Source organism: Gobio gobio, assembly GCF_949357685.1.
Source record: "Gobio gobio genome assembly, chromosome: 17".
Classification (NCBI taxonomy): domain Eukaryota; kingdom Metazoa; phylum Chordata; class Actinopteri; order Cypriniformes; family Gobionidae; genus Gobio; species Gobio gobio.
In genome coordinates, this window is record NC_137110.1 from 47,353,424 (window position 1) to 47,380,394 (window position 26,971).

The window sequence follows — 26,971 nt, forward strand, 5'->3', positions numbered from 1 at the left end:
TCTGTCTGGCAATCCCATGGACGAGTCTGGGTTTGGCGGTTGCCAAGAGAACGGTACTGACTGCATTGTGCCACGTGTAAAGTTTGGTGGAGGGGGATTATGGTGTGGGGTTGTTTTTTAGTGGTTGGGCTTGGCCCCTTAGTTCCAGTGAAAGGAACTCTTAATGCTTCAGCATACCAAGACATTTTGGACAATTTCATGCTCCCAACTTTGTGGGAACAGTTTGGGGATGGCCGCTTCCTGTTCCAACATGACTGCGCTCCAGTGCACAAAAGCATCGGCCCATAAAGACATGGATGAGCGAGTTTGGTGTGGAGGAACTTGAGTCCTGACCTCAACCCGATAGAACACCTTTGGGATGAATCAGAGCGGAGACTGAGAGCCAGGCCTCCTCGTCCAACATCAGTGCCTGACCTCACAAATGCGCTTCTAGAAGAAAAAATTCCTAGAAACACAGTCCTAAACCAGAAGAGTTGAAGCTGTTAGAGCTGCAAAGGGTGGGCCAACTCCATATTAAACCCTAAGATTGGGATGTCATTAAAGTTCATGTGCATGTAAAAGCAGGCGTCCCAAAACTTTTGGCAATATAGTGTATCTATGCAGTAATGTATATGTTTAGATATAAAACAAACAAATCTCATTTCAGCTCATTTTTTGTTCTCACTGTTGAAATATTTCAAATCAGATGCAGTGAAAGCATATATATTAATAATGAATAACTGACATTTCTCTTTCAAAACACCCGTATATTCATTGCTTGCAACATTTCTAAAACTAATTAGACATATAGTATAATAGATCCAGATTTGCCACAATAAACCAGTTCATCTGAGTATTCAGTACGACTGAGAGTCATTGTTTGCCGAAGAATAGTTTGTCTTCTGTTTGAATCTCTAGTGTGTTTGCCTTTGAACAAAAGAGGGAACGTCATTCAATAAAACCCTGTTGATCTGATCTGACAGTGAACTCAAAGTCTGCAGCTGTGAGATGAGAAGAGTGCTGATGATCAACAGCTCGACCTGCTTATCTAACACAGACCATAAACCATCGTTTACAGCCTCAGAACTCTGTCAAATCACTGATCGTTCATCCGCTCAGTGGCCTTGTTTTGGGCAGAAGATTCATGCGCTGTAATATTATTATTGCTCATTTTAATGGTTATTGGTCTTCAAAATCTTTATGGCATGTTATGCAATGACAGGAATATTTCCCGGATAACTGTGTTGAATATGCAGTGTGATCCTATTTTCCTAATTTAAATCAAATAAGTTCAATATATAAGTTAAATAAGTTTTTTTTTTTTAAATAATAATAATTTAGAAACTACATCGAATATTTATTCTTTTGAAAATGTACCTATTGCTGAATATTTCAGCAAACTGTAAAAAGCAAAAATGATTATTTTTTAAAAATGTTAAAATAATTGTTTCACATGTTTGGTCTCTACATAATTCTATTTCCCATTCGTCCATTTGAGCAATTGTATTGTTTTATTTTACTCTGACTTAATTATTTTTCACTTTGGTAAATAGCAATAATTAATAATGTATATGTGAGTCCTGATTTTGACTGATTTTGATTTTTATATACACAAATATTGATATTTAAAAAACAAATGTTCAAATAGAATTTGCTATATATGTAGCACTTGCGCCATCTAGCGGTTATTTGACATAGACCACACTAGAAATACAGCACAACTTAACAACTACACAACACAAACTACTATAAAGTCAAACATAGCGTCGATTGAATTCAAATTAGTTTAGTCTTAACTAGTGAATTTTATGCAAATCCGTTGTGAATTAGTTGCAGATCTCCAGTTTCAGTCACCAGGTGGCGCACGTGTCTGTGTCAAACACTGTGAGGCGTCTAAAATACTGCCTGGTTGCTTTTAGAAAGTTTTACATTAGATAGTAAATCATAGTATATTATGTTTCAATAAATCATCGATGTATTTGTTCTGAGTTAGAAGAATTCACATTCCTTTGAAATCAGTTTTATCTGTGAGGCGTCTAAAATACTGCCTGGTTGCTTTTAGAAAGTTTTACATTAGATAGTAAATCATAGTAGGCTATAATATGTTTCAATAAATCATCGATGTATTTGTTCTGAGTTAGAAGAATTCACATTCCTTTGAAATCAGTTTTATCTAACTGTTTCCGCGTTTATTTTACTTTATAAATTGTTACAGACAACATGTGGATGAAATCAAGTGGAGATGTGGGTTGATTTTCACTCAGGCGTGTGCGGGTCAGACTCGTGGGGTCTTATGTAAGAGGCGCGCGCGCGCGCCATAGCGTCATTCGGCGGCGGCGCGAGATGAAGTTGCAATAATGTCTACTGACGAGTGATTTTAATCTTATTTATCATGTTAGTTAATCTCACATCATGAGTTTATTTTGAGTTTAAGCTTCACTTTAATCATAATCATCGACTCAGGTAGCAGGAAAAGAGCGGAATATTGATCCGTGACCGGTTATTGATCATCATGCCGCCCATCGAGAATGACGCGGGTCGCGAGCAGATCCGATTGAAAATCAAAGAGCTGATCGATTCCAATCAAGTGCTGGTGTTCAGTAAGAGCTTCTGTCCTTTCTGCGTCAAGGTGAGTGAAGATCCGTCCTCTTAAACATAACTAACATCTCCTCAAAACAGTCCTGTCATGTAACGTTAAGAAGGTTTGTCAAAGAAGCTAAGTGTCTATTTAGTTCTTAAGGTTCTTAAAGGGATAGTTCACCCCAAAACAGTTGATAGTTCAACATTTACTTTCCCTCAAAGTTGTTCCAAACCTGTATAACTTTCTTTGTTCTGCTGAATACAAAAGAAGATATTTTGAGGGATGTTGGTAACCCAATAGTTGTAGGGCCTTATTGACTTTCACACTATTGAAGTCAATATGGATATTTCTTCAAAATATCTTCCCTTGTGATGTAAATGATGACAGATTGTTCATTTGTGGGTGAACTGTCCCTTTAATTTTGTATCTGTTCTGTTTATTCTGCTGTGTTTGGTCTTTGTTTTAAAGCAACATTTTAATAAAGTTAAATTATTTTGTTCACACGTTTCTAAACTAGTCTAATTTGCTGGAAAATATATTGCAAATTCATATGGTTAAATCATTTATTAATGATACAAAATATTACATTTCTAGATGATTTTACATTTCCATGTTATGGTTGAAATGAAATCCTATGTTTTTATGTTCTAAACTAAAACCAATAGTTTGTCAATGTCATGTTCATAGTGATTTTTAGGATCAGAGCATTTATACTGTACAGTGAGAAATATAGGACATTAGTTTTTTTTTAATCTCCTATAGACAAATATTTTTAAATACAAAAATGTTTAAAGTTCTAATCTCTAATAAGAAAACATTTCTACAAAAAAATCAAGCTTTTAAAGGGTTAAATCCATCCTGTAATCCAGCAATATTACTTTTAGTTAATGTAAAAAAAGGCAAAAGAAACAGAATGGGTGGAAATGAACATTCACAATTAAGTATCCATTAATGGCTGAGGATAATGACACTTCGCTAATGTAAAAGATATGATTCTGTGATATCGTGCATCTCTAGACCGAGCCAGGCAAGTGTGTGTTGAAGTGATGTGACGTTCGAAGTCCATGAAAGGACTAATTGCTGTTTTACTGGGATTCTGTAGTAATTATTTTAAGATTCACAGAGACTCTGTTCAGCCAGGCGAATGTGCTGGTTTTTCTCTGTAAATCATGTCTGATGGTTTGATCTGACACTTTGAGTTCTGAATAAACTACTGATGGAACCGCAATTAGGCCTTTCATGATAACTACTTTTTGTTTCACGATATATCATCCCAGAAATAATTGCGATAAATGATATTATTGTCATTTTAAGACTATTTTATGCCACTGAATATATAATCCTAATATAACAGCATAATAATGCAAGTAGACCTACACACTTTCAAATGACAACCTTTTAATTCTTTAGATCATGGAAATTAAGGGAAAAAATATATATTATCCTAAATAAAATATTAAAAAAATTGAATAAATAGTAACATTTTCCCTCGTGAAATGGCTTTAACACTCGTCATTCTGCGTTGACATTTATAAGTGCACCGGAACAGGGGATCGCGGCTTTGAAATCGAGTCCATTTGGGCTTATTTTTCCAAACTGTCAGTAGTTGTCTGGAAAACACTATAACACCTCAAATGTTGCCTTTTTTTCACCTGTCGATAACCGCTCTGTGTATGAAGAAACTGCCCGAGAACCACTTTCGCCTCCATCACGGAAAACATTCAAGATGACAACACAATCGAGTAAAATGTTGATGACATTCATTATCATGTGAACATAATGGGCGATATATTGTATCACAAAATTATTCAGGTCATGTACATATATTGTGCGATATATTGATTATTGCGACAGGCCTAACTGCAATTAAACCAGCAGGTTATGAATTATTAGGTACAATGTAGTTATAGATAAAACTGTATTTACCACAACTACTCAATTATATTTTTGTACATAACATGAAAGTACTTCACGGATGTAGTTTATGTACCATGTGTTATGTAATTGCATGTATTTAAATGGCTCTTTTTCTGCTAAACCGCTGCTAAATGTCATGTTTGAGTCTTGTCAAATGACTAACATGCAGGGATTTCTGTGTTTTCAGGTGAAGGATCTCTTTAAAGAGCTGAATGTCAAGTGTAATACCTTAGAGCTGGACCTGATGGGTAAGAGAACAATCACTATGGATCAGTGATGTTTTATAATAACTCCTTTCTGAGAGTGAAATGAAGTACATGGAGGAAGTACTAGTTACTGCCTTTTCTATTCTTCTTCAGTCCATGATCAAATCTCAGATTATTTCCACATGTACATATTGGTGGAAATCAGAGCTCATTGTCTGTCAAACATCTTTTTGTTTAATTTTTAAGAAACATGTGTCTTTAATATCTTTTATTTTCTAATTTGCAATTACTCAAGTATGGTTTATGCCATCAAAATAACCAAAGAAGCTGGCATTGTATTAAAAAAATTAAACAAGTTTTAGTAATTCAAGAGAATAGTGATTACAAAAAGACAATGTGAATTAAGTATTTTTGCACCCTACTCTGTATGCATTTATTTATCCATCAGGACTAGGGCAGCACAATTATGACAAATCATAATTGTTGATTATTCCCTTTTGAAATTGTAATTGCGATTTTATTAATTACATTTATCACAATTTACATTGAATGATGTTTTGAAGAGCTTTATACCATTGTTTGAAGCAACTGAATGCTATATTTTTATATGCAAATAAGCTGAAAACATTCTTCCTGCAAACCTTTTATTGCTTTTCTTTAACAATAAGCCTCAAATGTAAACTATACATTGGTTTGATTTCTTAAAAAAATAAAAGAAAGGGTAAAAAAGTTTTAAAATAATGCTTGCTATTATGTTATATTAACTAAAACAATGGAAAAACCCTTAACCTATAGAAAGTCACAAATCTTAAGCACAGTTGCAAATTTGTTGTAATTGTGGCATCCGTAATTGTAATCACGATTAGAAATTAGATTAATTGTGCTGCCCTAATCTGGACTATTCAACTTCAACAACAATTGGGCTAAATTATAAAACTGTTGAGGTTATTTGAGTCTGAATATTTTTCAATGATTTCTGCGGATGCCAGTTCTGAGATTAGTGTACTAGTTGTCCACTACATATTTAAAGCAATGTTTACTTTGTTTTGCTGAACATTTTTACCTGAAGTTCTTTCTGATATACAAGATTACTGCATATGCATGTCAAGCATGCTGTGATTATGTAACATCCATGTTTAAGGTTACTGTAGTTTTACTACCTCATTGACTCGCCCCATTGACAAATGTACTGAAGTGCTTGTGCATGTACTCTCTGAACATTGCTCTGAAGTTAATGTTTAAGTGTTCAGACCTGCTGAGTCACTCCAACTGCAGTGTTACAAACTCGCCCCACCATGTCTCATTCATGTCTCATGCTTGCCTTTATCTCACTGTACATGCACAGCTGTTCTTCTCATGCTAGTAGCATCACACTGATAAATGGATTCTCTGCTGAAAAGCTTTTAACCTTATTAGCTGCTTTGGAGCTTGGAGCCAAACATTAGTTTCAGAAGCAGGCGTGCAGTGCCAGTTCCGAACCCGATTAGATTATCCATGTTGGAGGGCTGCCCATGTGGTGTAGATGTGAAATATGAGCGGTGAGATCCTGAATGATCATGTCTGATGTGTTTTAGAGGATGGAACCAACTACCAGGACTTGCTGCATGAGATGACCGGGCAGAAAACAGTCCCCAACGTCTTCATCAACAAGAAACACATCGGAGGCTGTGACAACACCATGAAGGTACTGATTCTTCTGTCTGATCTCTGCATGTGTTCTTACTTGCTCTCGCCGGCCAGACTTATGTCTCTTTTCATAATGTCTGTGCATTATTTATTCTGTCCATGTAGAGGTTTGAACCTACCCTGGTCTCACGGTTCGATTACGATTATCATGCCTTCAGTTCGATATCACGATGCACAGCATCCTCATGTAAATAATTTTGTCAGTCAGTTATATGAACTGAACCTTTAATTTTACCTGCTCAAAGAAAATGCGCTTTTTGAATGTATCAAACAAAACTCAAGTCTGGGCACAGAAGACAACAGGAGCGTTTAGAACAAATACACACTATACTAAAAGCCACTTCAGGAGCTGGTCTGGCCGCATTACAGTGAAAGCTAATGTCTAAATGCATCTAGTTGTTGAAACATTTTACTCCTACCTACAATGCTAAAAAATACACGTGTGAGAGCGTTATGGGCTAAATGACCTAGCCAGATATGACAGCGCTACTGGAGCACGCATCGCGGCAGACGAGCAGCTGCGTATCTCTTCATCAAGCCAGCGCACAAACTACCGCAAATAAAACCGAAATCAAGTTGCAGGTGCTCAACATACAATCATTAAAAGTAAAGAAACCGAATGATCTTACCGGTGCTGTTGCCGCGCTCTCTCCTATTGCGGTCTTTGATTTTTAAATTAGCTGATGATTAATAATGATTAACTTGTTTTTTGGTGACGTGAACTCCATTAAATCTGCTTATAGTGCGGCAATTGGAGATCAGATTTATATCCGTTTTGCGGAGATACATCTATGTGACCAAATGTAAATGAAATCTGTTTGATAAATCGGATAGATATCTGATCTGTAAAAATGCATGATGTGACCAGGTGTAAACAGGCCCTTTAAGAACTCTAACGCTGATGTAATTTGATCTATTTTTGGCCTTAGCTGGGTCCACCTTGGCACTGAGAGGCGTTAACAGCTCACGATGTAAACGGCTGACGTGGTTTCTCAAGTTAGTGGTATTATTACCCCATGCACATTTTATTTGTGCGTGACATGATTTACACACAGCGTATGTGCTTACCAGGTTGTTCATAAAAGCCGAAATGTGCCCAGATGTCTGCTTTTATAGTAGTTGGAGCATTTTTAATTACTCGCACTCGCATCTCGCCTCCCTCTGCCATTGTATGCTACCGCAACAACGCACGTACGTGACAAATGATGGCAGAAAAGCGTCAGTAGACTACAATATAACCGGTTATGATCTATTACGGAGCCGATACCAAATCGTCCTTGTCTGCATCGCAATGCATCGAAGAAACGATTAATTTCGACACCCCTACTGTAAAGCCAACCATAGTTTGATTAGTTTACTCTGAAATACTGCACAGGTGCAGAAGTGTTCATTAGGGGTGTAACGATGTAATTGTTAATTGATATATCGCAATATAAAAATGTGACGACATGTATCGTTGATGTAAACGATATGATTTGCGGTATAGTTCGTTTTATCCAACTTGCTGGATTTATAAGGTATAATTCACCCCAAAATTTAAGTTGTCAAGTACTCACTCACCCTCATGCCGTTTTGTTTCACTTCCAAACATAAATGAAGATATTTTTATCTTAATAAATGAAGATATTTTTGTCTTGTGAAGCGACACGATGGCTTTATATGAACTGATTCACAAAGACGCACATACTGTAATCATAAACATGGGCGTTCATTGATTGCGTGATGCGCAAAAACAAGTGAGTAAATGCAGAATTAAAATTTTTGGATGAGCCAAACATTTACAGTTTGGGAATAGTCATTTAGCACTCTTGCGATTAGAACTGTGATTGCATTAATCATCTGAAAATGGACTGCATGAGGGGGAAAAAAATAAAGTTTACGGAGTTTCAGTGACATTTCTACATTAAAAACTAGTATATAATGTTGAATATAAGAATATTTTTGGGTCCTGACAATGATGCAATAATATTATTTATTATAATAATAAAAACTAACTTTTTTTAGCTTAAAATATTGCGATACATATTGCATCGTGAGTTCAGAATCGTGACACAAGTGTATAGTTACACCCCTAGTGTTCATGAATGTCTGTACAGACCAAAGACGCCAGAGAAATTAGTTTTGTTAATTGTTGTTAATTCACAAACATAAAATGTATATTTCCTCAAGTAAACTGTTAACTTTTAAATGTCTTTTTAAAAACTTCATAGAATGACGAATTCCCAAATGATCTACTACATTTGCTAAAAAGCATAATTTCATGCATACTGTTCCAACACAGTTTTGTGGGTAATAACATGCAGTGCAGTGTTTAGTGTACAGTGTGCTGGTTTTACAGTCTGAAGCGGTTCTCGCTTAACTTCACTGTCATGGGCAGTTAGTGAACTTTCTGCTGCACCTACACACCCTTTCATTTTAGCTGTTGTAGAAGATTATGAGAATAAGTACAGGTAATTAAAGGGCCATTAAAACATTTCTGACTGTTCCGTGTCTGCTAGAAGGTATTTTTCCCATCTAATTAACAAAATTGCTGCCTTCATTGATTCAGGGCAGAACTTTCAGTTTCATTCTAAAATGTGTTGGTTTCACTCTGAAACAACCTTCTCACTAGTTTCAATTGGAATTATGCAACCACTGTAATTATTAAGGCTGGGAATTTCCATAGACCTCACAATATTATTTATCAATAATATCTTGCTGCCGATTTAAAAACGTTTTACTACTTTTCATATACTTTTTATTTATTTAATTTTGTACAAAAGTACTGGTTAAAATATTAAAATTAATAATACATTGAAATAATGCCATTTTTAAGTATTTTTCAAGTGCACTGTAAGTCGCTTTGGATAAAAGCGTCTGCTAAATGCATGAATTGCTTTAAAACAAAATACAAATAGTGGAAAACAAAAACGCATTAATATCAATAAAACAAAGTGCTTTCAGTGTATATAACTGCAGGGCTTAAGCAGTTATGAATTGTTTATGATTTTTCAACCATATCAACTTACTTTCGCATTTGTGATTTCTTGTACAGTTTGTTCCCAGTTTAGTGCATTAGCGCCCACTCCCTTTTTCAGTGGCGCTGATTGCGGAAGTATTTTTTTCCATTTAATTTCTCTCTTTAGCCCCGTTTCCACCGAAATTACACCGAACAATTTGTACCAGGAACTTTTTTTTTCCCCAGACCTGCTACTGTCTGCGTTTCCACTGTGGTCTGAAGTACCGTGAAGATTAGACAAATTAGTCCGGAGACGTGGGACTGTGCACGGCTGCTCCTCCCAGTCACTGATGGACAGTAATCATTTTGCTGCATCAATAACAAGTTTGTCTCCACCACTAACAAGTATGGAGGAGATTCAAGCAGTGCTGTTTTTTCTAGTTATGTATTAGTTTTCTAAAGAGGTAATGAACAAAACGGCAGAAAAGAGACTAGCACTGATACTAAAGCGTATTCTGCTTATAAAGCTAGATTTAAAATAAGACAACGTATGTTATAATCAGCTATTACGGTCATTGACCGTGCGATTGCTGAGACAACGCGCGCCATCGGACAGAAGGAGCAAGACTGATATTTACTGAACGCAGAACGAACCTCGCAAGACTTTTAAAAATGCTGGTTGAAATAAAATGCTGCGTGGAGTCAACCAATCAGCATTGTCTAGTCCCACCCCCGAAAGTTCCTGAACTTTGAAAAAGTACTACCTTGCGAGCAGGGCCGTTTGGAGGGGGAAATATTTACCCGGAACTTCATTTAGACCCTGGTTCCTGCGGTCGAAACACAGTACTAGAGCCCGACCGATATATCGGCGGGCCGATATTATCGGCCGATATTAGGCTTTTTCCAAACTATCGGTATCGGCATTTATGATGGCCGATAAATGAATATTTTTTAAAAAATAAAAAAACCGGACGAAACACCTCTCAAACACATTGAGTGTTGGCGTTTCATAGTTTGTCCACCAGAGGGCGCTCTACAACGTGCCGGCTGGCAACACCACCAGCTGATCCAGATCCAGCAGAGTCATGCTGAGCTTCAGCGCTCTGAGCTCTGCATTCACAACACAGATCATCCGCGAAATGCATGCAAGTTGGCAACGAGACATACATTGCTTGAATTGAATAACAGTTAAAAGAACATCCCCATCAGTTCTCTTAACTCAAATAACATGACACAATTTGTAACTGCCAAGTCCAGTTTTGCTGTTACATGTAAGCCAAGAGAGCTGGTAATTACGCTAGGTTACAGTTGACTGACTTATTTTACCTCGGGCTCGGACAATGTGACTGAATAAGATGTATTTCTTTAATAGTCTGACAGTTTGACATCATGAGACGTATCATCTCTCCCCTGCCCGTTATTTTGAAAAAGTATACATATTTCTAAATTATAACTTATCATAGACGCTAACCACAAAGCTAGCTAATGCCATGGCTATCAGTGGGAGACCGCTAACATTAATGCGCCTTGAAAAACACAACAAACTTATTCTGCCTAAATAAAGTAATGATTACTGTATTTATAACTAGTATATTTGTAGTTCCAGTCTCTGCATTGTAAATCGTAAGTTAGGCTCGTGAAGAGTGAACGAAAGTGCGTGACTTCGTTCAGACGCCGCATTAACGAGTCAAATAATGGATTACACGAGTCATCATCGGTAACGTTAGTAGATTTTAGAAGGCAGGCAGCAAATGATGATTGAAAATGGTTTGTGGTAGCTTGATGGATAGAATTAAAAGTGCATGTAAAGGGATAAGCAAGTTGACATTGTAATTATAAGGTGGCTCATATTTATACTGTATATAGTTTATGTTTTGCTGTTGTTGTTATTTATCAGAACTTCTAGAACTTAACTGAATATTTTTTTTTCCAGTCTTGCTAAAAGTTATATTTATAAAGCTTACCACATCTATTAATACTGGTAACTGTGATTTTTTGTTTTTGTTAGCCTATTGTGTTTTCGTCCAAACGACTTTAAGTTTCATATCTTAAGTTTGTATTTTTATACATTTTATTTATCAGAACTTTAATATATTTTATGTTCCTCTGTTCTGTTGTGACAATAAAACAAACAAGTTTATTTTTAAACTGCATTATCATATTATTTTAGAGAGGCTGAGGGATCATGAATAACTACAAATAACTAATGTATAAGGGAAATCTGTTTGTGTTTTTTTACGCGTTTCTGTTATTTTATTTTTTTATTTTTTATATATATCGGCTGATATATCGGAATATCGGATTTTTAAGTGACCAAATATTTGTATCGGTATCGGCCTTAAAAATCCTTTATCGGTCGGGCTCTACACAGTACCACCCCTTTGGAGTACCACCCCAAAGTCCCTAGTTCCTGGGGAAAGTTCCTGCGGTGAAAACGCGGCTATTGTGATTTGAAAAAGTCTTGCCATGATTTTTGTTATGAGCCATGAACCAAGCCAGTCAGCTACGAGGTGAATCATAACATTACAAACTTTGATTTGAAGCAAAAAAGTATATGAAAATCGGACAAAAGTACATGACTTTGTACTTAACGGCTTTAGTGAGGGGAAAGAACTACAATCCCACAGCATAATTGATTTAAATATATAAAACTCCTCATTTACAAATTTTGGAGATATTTATTTTAAAACATTATATTTAAGTTTATTGCAAAATATGCATATATATGTACACAAACATTTAAGTACTTTGAGACTATAGAGATTGCCTCGATTATGTAATTTGCAGTGCTTCATGGGAGTGGGTGGTGCTAACAAGATGTTTTGTGTGCATGTTGTTGTTTTTTCCAACTCTGATTGGTGTAATTTTCTGTACAGCATCATAGGTACTGTAGTTTTTCGACAGGAATTCCACTGGTAAACATGATTATTTTAAAATTAAGCTGAAATAATGCGGGCTGACAGCTTAAACAGAAGCAAATACCATCAATGAACAGCCTCGTAGCTCTCATTAGGTCTGTCTTTAAAGGTTTCAAAGTTATTGATAAAAATCTATTGCCTTATGGAGAAAATGAATGGAGTTTTTACTTCCGGAACTGACTATTGCACTTTATAGGCCTTTAGCCGACTGCCTCAAATTAATTTTTAAAATGATTGAGATCACCTTCTCAGAGCATTCCAGCATGTTGGTAGCATCCTTAAGTGCCATTCTGCAACTGGGATGCACATAAGCCGTTTTGTGGGACTTTGTTTTGGAGCCTTTTTTATGAGGACTTTGGCTTTGTATAGGGCTATCGGCACAGCCCTAGTTTTGTACTATCAACTGTTATTTCATTTATTTAGTTGTTGAATATGTTGGTTACCCCATCGGAGGGCTACTCTTGGGATCTACATATGAAACGTCTGATCATCGTGCCTCTTTCTATCAGTGATGTATCTGTCTGTAGATCTGTCAGCTGTCTATAAAAGCCCTTTCACAGTGGATTGTAAAGCAGCTCTGTGGGAAAGACCTTTGGTAATGGAGCTGAATAATGCACAAGTGCCTCTTCACGGTGGCTGTTATCAGCGTTGTTTTTATGCTCCTAATGATTGGCTGGTTGTTGTGGTAACAGGCACACAAAGATGGCGTCCTGCAGAAGCTGTTGGGTGAAGAGAGTGAGGCGTACGACTATGATCTCATCGTCATCGGCGGCGGTTCTGGCGGTCTGGCATGTTCAAAGGTGAGTTAAATTACACCGAGGCAGAAAGATCCTTCATCTATAATGCTGTCTAAATACTGTATGTGTGTGTCTGAGTCAGGTCATTGGGGACACTTGTCACCTCAAACTGAGGCTCAAGTTACATGGATTCACCCTGTATTAGATCTTGTTATAGCTAAAAGAAATGATATTTTAGCCTTTTGACTTGAGAAAATTAAAATGCAGATCAAGATGCGTCTACTTCAGGCAGTTTTTCCACTAAATGAAATATTTGTTGTATGCAATACCTAGTAATAACTAATAAGAGTTTAAAATGATTCACAGAATTGAACAAAACTATCTAATTACACAATATTTAGCTTGCTTAATTTTATGTTGCCAGCAAAATCATCATTAAAATTAAATATTCCGTATATTGATAGTACATATAAAGCCCTGATACAGAATTTAACCTGGAAAGTTTCATTTAGCCAAACTCTGTGGGAAAGCATGGGCAGTTCTGTGGGTTTTGCACATGATTTTAACACATCCCCTTCCTGCCCAAACAGGAAGCAGCTGCCTTGGGCAAGAAGGTCATGGTTCTGGATTATGTTGTTCCCACACCAAAGGGCGCAACCTGGGGTAAGAATACCAGAGTCAAACATGGAAGTATATAAACAAAAATTACTTATTATAAGATGATAATACGAGGTCTCTCTCCAGGTCTGGGCGGCACGTGTGTGAATGTGGGCTGTATTCCTAAGAAACTGATGCATCAGACGGCCCTGCTGGGAACAGCCATGGCGGACGCCCGCAGGTTCGGCTGGGAGTTCAGTGATCAAGGTCAGTCGTAACATCCCACACGGCTGGGAATATGAAGCTGCACATGATACACTGGCTCTATGATCTGGATTACAGACAGGAATTACACATTTTAAAAAGTGCCTGTTTTGATAATGTACAGAAACGTTAGTTCTTCATGCCTCCGTTTTCCATGAGTGGTAAAAGTTGTGATGCAATTTTGTGTTTTCTACTCTGAAGACATTTCAGTTGCAGATTGGTTTCCTCTTTCTCTGGAAGCATTTTAGTAGATTATTAATTGTATTAAATGTTTTAAATGACTGCAACCATGTGAATGTATCTTGTAATGGTTTAAAAGACTATTTTGAGGGTCCTCAGTTATAACTTTTTAATGAAATAATTGTTAATGGATGATTTAACACCAGAGAACTTCCTAATACACAGGACAAGTGATAATTACGACATTCAATGTGTTGTAGCGTTTTTGCTTTCAAGCATGTCCACTTTTACTCAATGCAGATTTCTTCTGTTTCACTTTCTAATCAAATATTGTTATATTAAAGTGACTCACAACTGGGAGACAATGAGGACTGCGGTGAATAACTACATCGGTTCATTGAACTGGGGCTACAGAGTTTCCCTACGAGACAAAAACGTCAATTACGTCAACGCCTACGCTGAGTTTGTGGAGCCACACAAGATCAAGGTAAGTGTTTTGATCCAGCGAGCCAGTTGTTCTGAAGCTTTCACCGTAGTCACTACAATATGCATTGAAAATGCAAAGCTGTTTTCTAGGACACCGCTAAAATGTACCAAAAGTAGGGCTGGCTTCACTACAGATTCCAGGTGTAATGCGAATGCAAAGAGAACTGGATTCTTTTCCACTTAGTTCACTTTTGGGGGACTAAAAGTAGATGTTCATTTTGAGATAATTTCAGTGTGAAGGGTAGTTCATTCCTCCTTGTGGCAGCAGAACATGGAAAAAATATGCCTTAAACAGACAGAAACATCAGCCCTCCAATGTCATTTAAGGCTTTTCTTTTACATTGATTTAAATGCCAGTAGTATAAGAGATGAGAAGTTGCATATTGCAGTTCAAGTCACTCACAGTATGCCTAAAGCTGCCCTCATCTTACTTATTTTTTTGTTGACTCCTCCCAACAGGCCACAAACAAGCGTGGTAAAGAGACGTTCTACACAGCGGCTAAGTTTATTCTGGCGACGGGAGAGCGGCCTCGTTACCTGGGCATCCCGGGAGACAAAGAGTACTGCATAACCAGGTGAACTGAGACTCTGAGCTCACTGCGGTAAACTTCCTCTGGAGAGCCGGTTAAACGCAGCTGGACCTCAGGGGGTCGTTACAGGCGCCGTGCTGACTTATTTACAGGATTTATTGATCTAAAGCTGATTCATTCTCAGTCACCAAGGGAAATAACGCTTTCCTTGAATGACGTGTAAAGTAAGAGGAGAGTTTCCTTCTGTAGCTCTGATATGAGTGGCATAAACGTGGAAAATGATCAAGGTGGATCATGTTGCTTATTTAAAAAAATGGCACAAAGTACATGTAGGGGTCTATGATTTCTGCTACATGGAATCAGTCATAAAAATGGAGTTGTATAATGTGGAATTTGGTCAGTTTTGGATGAATATATCAAAAGTAGATCAATTCAATTCGCAATATGAATTTCAATTCTCTGTAAATATTAAATTGCGAAAAAGACAATTTTAATGAAGTCTGTTTGAATGAATGAAAAAAATAAAAGGAATTGTTTAATTTTCATTTGATTTTACATTTTAAAAGATTAAATGTTTGATGCCTTCATTTGATTACCAGAGTTTTTAATTTATAAATGTGTACACAATTATAAATCCAGAAAAATTCTTTATACATTTCTGATAAATTAAAACCGTTAATAGTAATAAGTTAATGTTATATGAATTCAACTGGGTACAAATACTTTATGAGTGTTGAAATTAAATTTAATCTTTACAATGGAATTTGGAAAACAGAATTTGTAGGTGGAAAAAAACATTTATAGGGCCCTAAAAATGTTGGGGTTTTTTTGTTTTGTTTTTCTCACATTTTTCAATTAGAGACATTTCGTTTAGTCCAGAAAGATGAAAATGGAGAAATAAAATGAATCCTGAAAAATTAAAAGACAAACTAAATGGATAAGTCAGTACGGCATAGTGGTGTTCACCATTTTTATGGCATTATTTTATGAATTTTTATGACTCTGAGATTTCCTGATGGTTTATTAATCTTTTTATCTGATGAGGAAGTGGACCGCAGGTGTTTAGCAAGACTCCAGCCTCTGTGTTGAGCATATTGACTTTTGTCTACATGGGAGGGAAACTTGATCTGTCTACGTTGCTTCCTTATCGGTTTTGTTCGTTCTTCACAGTGATGACCTATTTTCGTTGTCCTACTGTCCCGGGAAGACTCTTGTTGTCGGGGCGTCGTATGTCGCTCTGGAGTGTGGGGGTTTCCTGGCCGGTTTGGGGCTGGACGTGACCGTCATGGTTCGCTCCATTCTGCTGCGAGGATTCGACCAGGACATGGCCAACCGTGCGGGAGATTACATGGAGACACATGGGGTCAAATTCCTCAGGAAGTTTGTTCCGACCAAGGTTGGTGCATGTGTGCTGTTAAATATTACTGAAATCTGAAATGATGCATTATCTATCGCAGCTGCGGTTGTAATGCTCTTTAGGAGTATGATAATCATGGGCTCTATACACACACATTTATTGTGGTCATAAAGCATCACAGTGATTTGTTTTTCCACAGATCGAGGAGCTGGAAGCTGGAACTCCAGGCCGACTTAAAGTGACGGCCAAATCAACCGAGAGTGACGAAATCTATGAAGGGGAATTCAACACTGTGAGTGTCATGCCTGTGTGCCTTTCCATTGGCCAAAAAATGAAATTCCGTTCAGATATCATTACAGGACATCTGATTTTATCTTGTCTGTTATCTTTGGCTCTGTTTCAATCCAAGTGAGAGCCTTTTGTTTTAACTATCAAACATTTTGCGTTCTCTTCACTGGAATGAAATTAAATTTTAGTGGATCATGTCCATGTCCGTTTAAACAGAAATTTTGTAACCGACTAGTCTAACCCCCGCCACCTGGAGACAGCCTGTAAATGCAATCCATTTGAAACTACTCTTTATCTATGAATAGTCAAATCCCATAGTGAATGGCGCTAAAAATAGCTGATCAGATACCGTTTTAATCGGATACATGCGACGTGCTTTCCTTGCATTATGATCATCGTATTAAACTTGAGTTCCCTTAAGCAACGTTAGCCATTATAGATATATTTATTCAAATCAACTGAGTCAATGGGCAGCGCAGGCTATAAGTTTTGAACTTATTGGTCCTATTATAAACAGATTTCCTTAAATAAAAGCTAATCCATATAAGTCAGCACGTTAAGGTATTGTTACCACGGCAACCACTTGCGTGTATGAAAAGTATCTGTACACATGACGGCAAAATCGCAAGAAAAGCTTGACGTGTACTGACAACTATACATTATTTAACCGTATTTTCTTATTGTCAGGATGTTGATATAGCAACTGTTCAAGTGTAAAGTAAGTTTCCTTCATAATGTTTCTCCTGTTTCTCCTTTAAAATTTCATACTGTATTGTCCCTCATAACCGGTAGTCTAAGAAGCCTAAGCAAGCTTCATTGTTATACTAGTTTCACATAACGGAAGAAAACAGAAAAGTTGTGTAGCCTTTCAAAATCCTCCCTCACCTTATTCATCTTCCGAGTGGACATTTGACTGAAGCCGCCGCAAGCACCACAGAGAAACCGCAGATTTTGCATGCGTTGGTTATAATTAAATGACTTTTGTTTTGCTGCAGATATACACTTTTTAAAAAAAAAAATTCTAAGTTGCACATCCCTAGTCCATAGTTAATGTGGTGAACTGCTCCTATGACATCTGTGACACCATTTGCTTAAAAGTCATTGGGAAATATGAGCAGCTGGAACAAGATTGTAGTTACAGAAGGTTTAAAAGCAAGTGTTTTTGCTAAAGCACTTGCATTAATTATTCAGTATAAACCTTAATTTGAGATGTATGGTTGTCTAAGAGTGTGAGGTCTGAATACAGTTCAAGGTAAATGAACTTCTGGTCATCTGTTGACGTAATTCCTGTGGGTGGAGTTTTCTCCATATAAACAATGCTTTGCTTCATTTTGTTGTCGTTTTGTAACCGACGGCGGATTCACTTTGTTTCAGTGGTAATTGGCGTGGTCACATTCCTTTCATGTTGCTAATGTTGATGTGTGTGTGCGTCTCTCTCAGGTGTTGATCGCAGTGGGTCGTGACGCCTGTACAGGAAAGATCGGTCTGGATAAGGCTGGAGTTAAAGTCAATGCCAAGTATGTCTCTTTCTTTTGAAAGGTTTATTTTGGTCATCTGCCCTCATAGTCCTTCCCCCAACCCATAACAAAGTCCTTGTTGTCACTAGCATTTGAGGGGGCGGGGCCAGAGTGAGTAGGGGAGGCGGGATTTGGAGTGTCATGGTGAATCAGCAGTATTTCCTCTGGGAACTTGGAAGCGTTTCCAGCGTCTGACCTCAGTGACATGTTGAGTGTTTACAGAACACACTGTGGCATGACGGGTGGGATAAGTCAAGCAAAGTACTTCCATTGAAAAGCATGGGCAACGGGAATATTAATTCTCTCACAAACTAGTGTGTGTGGTTAGAGTCCGTCTAAGGGATTAGTGCAGCGCAGAGGTTTTAGATCCATTCTCAAGCAGTCATATGATTCCATATGACCAACACACATATGAGAGTGATGCATGGCTCTTTTATGGTTCCTCTGTATGAGTGACTCGCTGAGCTGATTTACAACTCGTGGTTTTAAATGAACTGCTCATTTCAGTTTTGTAATGTGCGTGGTGTGTTTATGACCATACAGGATTTAAGGTCATTGTGCATGTTACAGTAACACTCCTTTCTGACTTTTCCTAAATTGCACAAGTGAAGTAATGATGTAATGTGTCTGAAACATTTTTGAAACTTTTCTATACAGAGAGCAAATATCTCAAGTTTTATTTATCCTCTAAACAAACTGCTTTTTTTAATGAATTTTAGGATATTTAATACAAATATTGATTCAAGGATCTGATTCAGTTTGAGGAAAAATAATTGTAAAATACATAGTTTTACCGCAGTCCATGCTACTCATGACACAAACATTTCCACAAAAGTGAAAGTAATCGGATTCGGATCAAGCACCAGAACCAAGTGTGAAATGGATATTTAATGTGACTCCATATTTCACATGTGGGTCATTAGGGAGTCATTATGAACCATTTTGAGACATTTTCTGTTCCTCCATCCAGGAACGGGAAGATTCCAGTGAATGATGAGGAGCAGACCAACATTCCTCACATCTATGCCATTGGAGACATCCTGGAGGGGAAGTGGGAGCTCACGCCTGTGGCCATTCAGGCCGGGAGACTTCTGGCTCGCCGACTGTACTCTGGAGCATCTTTGAAGGTCTGGCCTAGATATTATCATCGCTGTCGTCTCCTGTAGATTTTCCAGGAAGACTAAAGTCTTATTATAAGACTGTTTTCTGTGACGAACCCTTCTCCTCACGCTGCGACGTGTGTTTGTGTGTAACAGTGCGATTATGTGAACGTTCCCACCACTGTCTTCACTCCTATGGAATACGGCAGCTGTGGTCACTCAGAGGAGAAGGCGCTGGAGATCTACGGACAGGAGAACCTCGAGGTGTGTGTTCACAAGCTGACGTCAGACTGGAAATATAAATAATGCCTGATGATGATGATGATGTGTGGTTTTAATGAGTACTGGTGATTGCTGTAATGATGCATGCCTGTCTCTGCAGATCTATCACAGTTTGTTCTGGCCTCTGGAGTTCACCGTTCCCAGCCGAGATAACAACAAGTGCTACGCCAAGATCATCTGCAATAAACTTGACAACGTAAGACCGTCAGCATCCTCTATGAATGTTGACTTTGCTTTTTTACTTCTTTATCAAACTGATTCCATTATATGATTATACACTTTACAATAAGGTTTAATTTACCTTAGTTGAACAAACTAACTGTGAAGTGCTTCTACCAGTGTTAAATACAAAGATTGGAGTGAAAACTAAACAAAATAAACAAATGTTGCCTTGGAAACTAATTGAAACAAGGTCACTGATGTACTGAAATTACTAAAACGTAAAAAAAAAAGTCAAGATAAATAAAAATGACAACCACATAAAATTACTAAAATTAAGTCAAAATATAAAAATAAAAGCTTGAAAATATTAATAAATGCTGTAATTATTAAAAATTATACTTATTAAGCTGGAAGTTTGTTTATGCCACAAAACCAAAAAAAAAAGGATGGTAGAAACTTTTTATTGCATTGCAACTATTCTCAATTCTGAGTTTATATCTCGTAATTGTGAGAAACTACTTTATTCCACACTGTGTAACTGGTTTCTATAGCATTTGTTCATCTTAATTTTAGTATTTAACGAATACATTTTAAAAACAAAAGTTGCATCCGTGAACAAACAATGAACAACAATTTGTGCATCCTGTAAAAAACTTGAGCTTCACTTCATTTTACAGGCATGTTTCTAACAAACAGTGACGGATTTAAAAAAGCATTTTTTGAATGAAATGCATTTGATTGCTTTCTATCAGTAGTGTGCAGTCCTGTAACTCACGTGTTGTGTGTTTGTGTGTGTGCAGGACCGTGTGATTGGCTTTCACTATCTGGGTCCTAATGCTGGAGAGGTCACACAGGGCTTCGGAGCAGCTATGAAATGTGGGATAACCAAAGATCAGCTGGACAACACCATTGGGATACACCCCACCTGTGCTGAGGTGTGTTTTCTTTGACTACTACTTAAAGAGGACCTATTATTCTCGTTTTCAAAGTTTGTTTTTGGGCACTGCTAGAACAGGTTTTCATGATTTGAATGTTCAAACAAAACATTATTTTTCTCCAGTTGCAGCTCCTCTCTTCCCAGTCTGTCAGTAATGCTCTGTTTAGTCTCCATTAAGCCCCTCCTTCAGAAAAGCACACTGTGCTCTGATTGGTCAGCTGGAGCAGTGTGTTGTGATTGGTCAAGCCCCTTACCATAACTGCCAGTTTCAACACACTACTAACTAACTTCACCAGGCCTTGCCCTTTATTCTGAGTATGCCTTGGGCAGGAATCATTTAAATGAGGAATATTGTGACATTTGTTCTCGGAAGAGAACTCAAGACTACAATGGAGGCGTTTCAGGGAGTTCAGAAACAGTGACACTGATATAGAGAATAACTCCCACGGGACTTTTTGTTACTTTGCAAAGCTTTTTAATCCTCAACATTGCACACTAAAGAATGATGAACATGGAAAAGAGCATAATTGGTCCTCTCATGTCATGGTCTTATTTAAGCACATGATCATAACATGCCCTTCCCTTCATTTGTTTCAGATATTCACTACGATGGAGGTCACCAAAAGCTCCGGCGGTGACATCACTCAGTCGGGCTGCTGAGGTTAAACCCTGCTCGTTTAATAGGCTGTCAGTTCTCGTTTAAACTACTAGTTTATTCTGGTGGTTTATCCCTCTCCTCTCGGCATTAACACACTCGAGTCTCTTTCTAGGAATCTAGAGGTAGAACATCATGATGTTTCCCTGCTTACAGAAGGCTTTTGTGTCTCGTTCCCCTTCACCCTTTACAAACCATGTGGTCATTCCCATGTGTGCTGGAGGGGGCGGCGCAATAAGACACGACAGCCCTTCAGAGGCGGGGCTTCACTTGCCATAGAGACCAATGATTGGGAGAGGAATGGTGATTGACAGCCTGTTAGACAGCGGGGTTACTCTGCTCAAAATCCTTGTCCAAGTCAGAAATGCACCAGATGCGTCTGTGATTGTCTTTTCTTTCATGCGCACGCGGTGCTCTGTGACGTTTTATCCCCTAACCCACGTTCAGTGGCGGGTTATGACTGATTTCTTCTGCACTTGGACTTTAAATAGGTGAATCCATGTTAACATGCGCACTCTGGACTGACTGATCTGCGGCATTCAGACTCGCAAGGGCTGCGTACTTTCCTTTCGTTTGGTTGTAGAAGACTATTTTTCTATATTTAATAGTGGGTTTGTCATCAGTTGCTCGTCAACATTCCCCATCAGGATTCTAGAAAGAGGGATTTCACTTCCCGCTCTCATTATTTTCTGATTTAGTTGCAGAGTTACTAAGAAACGTGATCGAAGCGCAAACCAAATGCAGCATGTAGATGCTTCCTCGTGAAAGTATTTAAACTAACGGGCGTCACTAAGATGAAATCGCAAACTTGTTTATAGTTTGTGATGCCCGTTAAAGCACTTAGAAATCTCAATAAATTGTCTGTTCGTATTTTTATAAATATATATATTTACATCACTGGATTCCATGTGTCTGTTCTGAGGTTTCTTTCAAAAATAAATGCATGTCTATTTGTTTTGACGTTTGCTGTTTATTCGCTTTCTGGATTATTTGACGTCCGTCGGTCTCATGTTATTCACTCCCTTTTGCTTTCTAAGGATTGTGTTTAAGGGTCAAAGTTCAGCACCTGTTGACTGTACAATATTTACATAGTATCTCTGTTCATGAACTTTAATAAAACCATGTACACAACCTCATTTTCTCACAGGTCTCTTTACACTAATGTATCCAAAACATGCATTAATCTGAGTGCCATATAAAACCAACCTAAAACGAACATTTAAAAAAAAAAAATCAAGTTGGTTATGCGTTCTTTTAACAGTTTGTCACTGTAATTGTACCTTTTTATAACTATAACCTAAAACCTGTTAGCTGTCACTGGCCCACCGGTGGGCCGATTCGCCACTGCATGTTTAAAACTATTATATCCAATATTTATCATGATCTAATGTTGACAAACTATATATCATTTGAACGCTTACGAACTCCAGATTCATCCTTTGAAAACCTTTTTGAAATCGGATTTTGTGTTACCATGGTAACGGTACTCTAAATTCTTTAAATGCGTTGTCATGTTTCATATTACAGCATTTATTTTAAAAACTTGAATAACTTTTTCTAATCTTGACAAAACGCATATCGTCGGAAAGGTCTGAGTTTCACGGTTCTGTATCTGCCAACTGTTTTGTGATATTTGGACAAAAATATATACATTTGTTACAGGAGACTGCATAAAAAAAATCAATGGAATTTCAATTTTTGTGATGTCAACTTCAAATTTGGAACACAGATTGGATAGACATTTGGCTTTGATTTTATAGTAATTTTAGAGTTCAAATTATTTTGTAACATATATTTTATATAAAATATTTAGTACAGTACATTTGATTTACAGTAAATTTTAACTTTCATACTTTTTTCTTTTTGAAGTTATTCCACTTGAGCCATTATCTGCTGACTGTCTTCTTTAAAAATGAGACCAAACTTATGTCTATATTCCAAAGCATTCTTGACTTGCAAATATTTAAGTTTGGATAATGCATTTTCATGTATATTTTCATAAAGGGGGGTGACAGTTAACAGGTTAAAGGGATAGTTCACCCAAAAATGAAAATTGTGTCATTTACTCACCCTCAAGTTGTTCCAAACCTGTATAAGTTTTTGTTCTGCTGAACACAAAATATGATATTTTGAAGAATGTTTGTAACCGAGCAGATCCAAGCAACCATTGACTACCATAGAAGGGAATAAAAATACTATGGTCAATGGTTGCTTTATATGCTTTGTTACACACATTCTTCAAAATATCATCTTTTGTGTTCAGCAGAACAAAGAAACTCATACAGGTTTGGAACAACTTGAGGGGGAGTAAATGATGACAATTTTCATTTTTGGGTGAACTATCCCTTCAATATGTTTTACTTGAAAGGGAAAGCAATACAATACATTTATATATTTTAAGTGAAAATAAACACATGTCTCTATTTCATATCTATTGACCAGAATATAAAGATGTTTTGTGTATGGTTTCATGTTGGTTATGACATTAGCTCTGCAATGGTTTTTTTCCAGTGATTTCATTAATGAATAATATCTAAAAGCAGCTTTAAGAGGATTTACTGAAATTTAAAAGCTTATTTATCTTATTTCATTTAATGTAACTCAGCAAAATGAGGAATTGTTTATCATTTTAAGAAAGCTATTGTCTTGCTGTCCTGTTGCTTTCCTAGTTTGAGTCTTAATTTGGGGGCCAAGAACATTTGTCTCAGACTGAAGTTTCTTTCTCTGTATATTGAACTAACTTATTGTTCTTAAGATATTTTTAGATGATTGGATTATTGTAGAAACGTGCATCTGGCTCGAATGACAGCATCTGATTGGCTGGAGACTCTTTATAAACGGGAAATGTCTGAAGCTCAATTTCCTTCAACAGGAATCAGCCGTTATGTACAGAATCTGTTTAGGCCACTACAAACACATGACGTTTAATTCCGTTCAGCTCGTCCTTTTGATGACAGTGCATGAATATTCACACACATGCAATGGCTTGAAACACTCATTCAATTCCTGGACAGACGGCACACCTGTGCCTGTGAAGTGCAGCCGTAATCATCTCGGACAATAAACACCACAGACCCGAGAAAATGATGATGAAACGCCTCATTTTCATGCGTTCCGTTCAGTGAGTGAATAATCACAGGCCGACGGATCAAACACACCTAAGCAGAGATAAGTGTGTGTGTGTGTGTGTGTGTGTGTGTGTGTGTGTGAGAGAGAGAATGTGTGTGAATCTAAAGGAGAGAGTTGGTGTCTCTTCTCTTTGGTTTTATATAATGGTGCTCTAGTTAATTAAATCCAGCCTGCTGTGGACTCATTACGCCTGATTTTTCAGTAGTGAGGGAGAAAACACATTTATTAACAAAAATGAAAAAGTAAATCCAGGCACAAACATGTAGGCCAAAAAAAAACCTGAATCCAGACACTGGACAAGGCGGGAAAAACAACCGAACACAACACCAAACACTGAGAGGCTAACTAGGAACAGGTGAGGGTAATCAATCATGGCCACAAACAAGGGTAACCATAGAAGTTAAACAGGAATTAACACAGGACGTGAACGAGCTTCAAAATAAAAGTCCAAAAACAAGAAACAAACCAGAGAACATGTTACAGATATATTACATAATTGTAATGTATATTGGTTTAAAATATATTCATAAAGTCTAGAGAAGCAACCTCATGTCATCTTTGGTTGATTCATTTGCCTTGAAGAACCTTCAATCAATCAAATTGATCAAACAGGTCCGGGTGAAAAATAAATAAATAATAAGGTTCAAATAAATAAATAAATGAATAAAATGTTTTTCCAAAGATATATTAGTTTTATAAGAAAAAAAATAATACAAATTTAATTAAATAATACATTATATATATATATATTATTTAATAAAAAAAAATTTTTCTTATAAAACTAATATATCTTTGGAAAAACATTTTATTCATTTATTTATATTTATTAATACATTTTTAGTACATATAGTATATATATCCAGGACATAGTAAAGGCATGTGATCTGGATTTGTTTGAACTTTTAAGCTCTCCAGCATGAGAACAAACTTGTTTTAGAATATGGTAAAAATATGAGAAATGTGTAAATTATAAAATAGAAGCTTCTAGATAAGTGGTGTCAGACTTTTAGATTCCACTGTATGAACTGTAGTTGTGCAATGAAAGTCATTAAACACTGAGTAATTCCTGACACCATCATCCTATTGTAATGGTTCCCGGGAAACCTCATAAACTGTGATCAATATACAAACACACACACACACACAGTCACTGTGAGTTGGCACTTTAATTCCTTGATTTAAAAGTATAAACTTTATTATTAAGATGGTTATATAGATTACTATTAAGATACTTATATTTTAAATTATAAATTAAAATATAAAATAAATTGTGATTACAAATACTTTTAACAATCTGTTTGTAACTATGGTAGTAGTACTTTTAGAGGTTAATAACCATTTCGAATATTTAACTATTTATTAACTGTCTATTTAAATATATTTCCCATCATCATTCGAAAGTAGTAAAGGGGTCGTTTTTTTATCATCTTTTTTTATTATTCTGTAAAATTTGTATTCTTATAAATGAATGGCACTGTACATTGTGCTCATACCAGGAGGAGGTGGATTACACATTAACTCATCTGAACCATAGACATAATAAATACATAGACGCCCTATTGGCCGCTGGACCGCACGTCAACGACGCCGCCATATTGCGGAGGGCAACTTTCCAATAACTCTAATAACAGGAATTGAGAAAAATGCCTGCTTCGTGTGCTGCTCGGGGCTGTACAAATCACCGCACAATTGGAAACAGTTCTCGGGGAATTACCTTTCACAAGTAAGACTGAACATTTGTTTCTGGTTGTATTTGGTCGTTATATTATTATATAATTAGTAGTGACGTTAGTTGGTCACCAGAGTCAGACTAAAATAGCTATGTCGCTACTTAGCTGTGATAGTTGAGACATGAGTTGACATGATTTATATTATAGTTTTAGCTTATATTATATTTTATATTATAAATAAAATTTCCTGAAATCGAAATATTCATCTATATATTTTTGAAAGACTTTTATGACAGGCGACTGACATATTGTGACTCTTAACGTTAGTTAACTTAAGTTAAGTTAGTTGGCTAGCTAACTTTTATCACAGATTGAAGGTTTCCCAGACAAAGAGGTGACAGTGGGAAGTTGATGATTCTGAACAACTACGATTTCAGAGCTCGAATTCGAGCATCAGGTACGGATTTCAGATATCAAAATATAATCTGAAAAGAGGCAATATCTGTATTAAAGGAAGAGCTGCATGATTAATTGTAAAAAGAATATTAATTCAAACACCTACATCATCTTATTCTTAAATAACAATTATTCTGCTATTTCTATTAAAACCTTTGACAAGTAGGATTACAGCAAAAAATCGTGATTCATCCAGAATTGTGCAGTTCTAGTTCACCCAAATATGAAACTCTGCTGGCCAAGATATGACATGTATATCTATGTTTATATGACATATACATATTGGATGGCCTTAGGGTGAATACATTATCAGCTCATTTTAATTTTTGTGTGAACTATTTCTTAAGTAAGTAAGTGTGTGTGTGTGTGTGTGTGTGTGTGTGGTTTTTAGGGGGATGG

At 36.8% G+C, this 26,971-nt stretch overlaps 1 protein-coding gene across 1 annotated transcript; it reads left to right on the forward strand.

The window, feature by feature from the left end:
- Positions 1-2,296: 2,296 nt before the first annotated feature.
- Positions 2,297-22,538, forward strand: txnrd3 (thioredoxin reductase 3). Its single transcript, XM_079841747.1, has 16 exons — positions 2,297-2,608; positions 4,665-4,725; positions 6,258-6,367; positions 12,918-13,025; positions 13,553-13,625; positions 13,707-13,826; positions 14,348-14,490; positions 14,949-15,064; positions 16,190-16,415; positions 16,576-16,668; positions 18,105-18,181; positions 19,152-19,308; positions 19,438-19,545; positions 19,664-19,759; positions 20,526-20,660; positions 21,260-22,538. The coding sequence occupies exons 1-16, from the start codon at positions 2,492-2,494 to the stop codon at positions 21,320-21,322; spliced, it is 1,803 nt and encodes a 600-aa protein (XP_079697873.1). The 5' UTR covers positions 2,297-2,491; the 3' UTR covers positions 21,323-22,538.
- The last annotated feature ends 4,433 nt before the right edge of the window (positions 22,539-26,971 follow it).

Excerpts from the sequence above, each read along its gene's own strand:
- txnrd3 (XM_079841747.1), top strand. The coding sequence starts at position 2,492 with ATGCCGCCCATCGAGAATGACGCGGGTCGCGAGCAGATCCGATTGAAA. Across the intron at positions 15,065-16,189 it reads AAAGAGTACTGCATAACCAG|TGATGACCTATTTTCGTTGT; the intron begins GTGAACTGAGAC and ends CGTTCTTCACAG. Across the intron at positions 19,309-19,437 it reads ACTCTGGAGCATCTTTGAAG|TGCGATTATGTGAACGTTCC; the intron begins GTCTGGCCTAGA and ends TGTGTGTAACAG.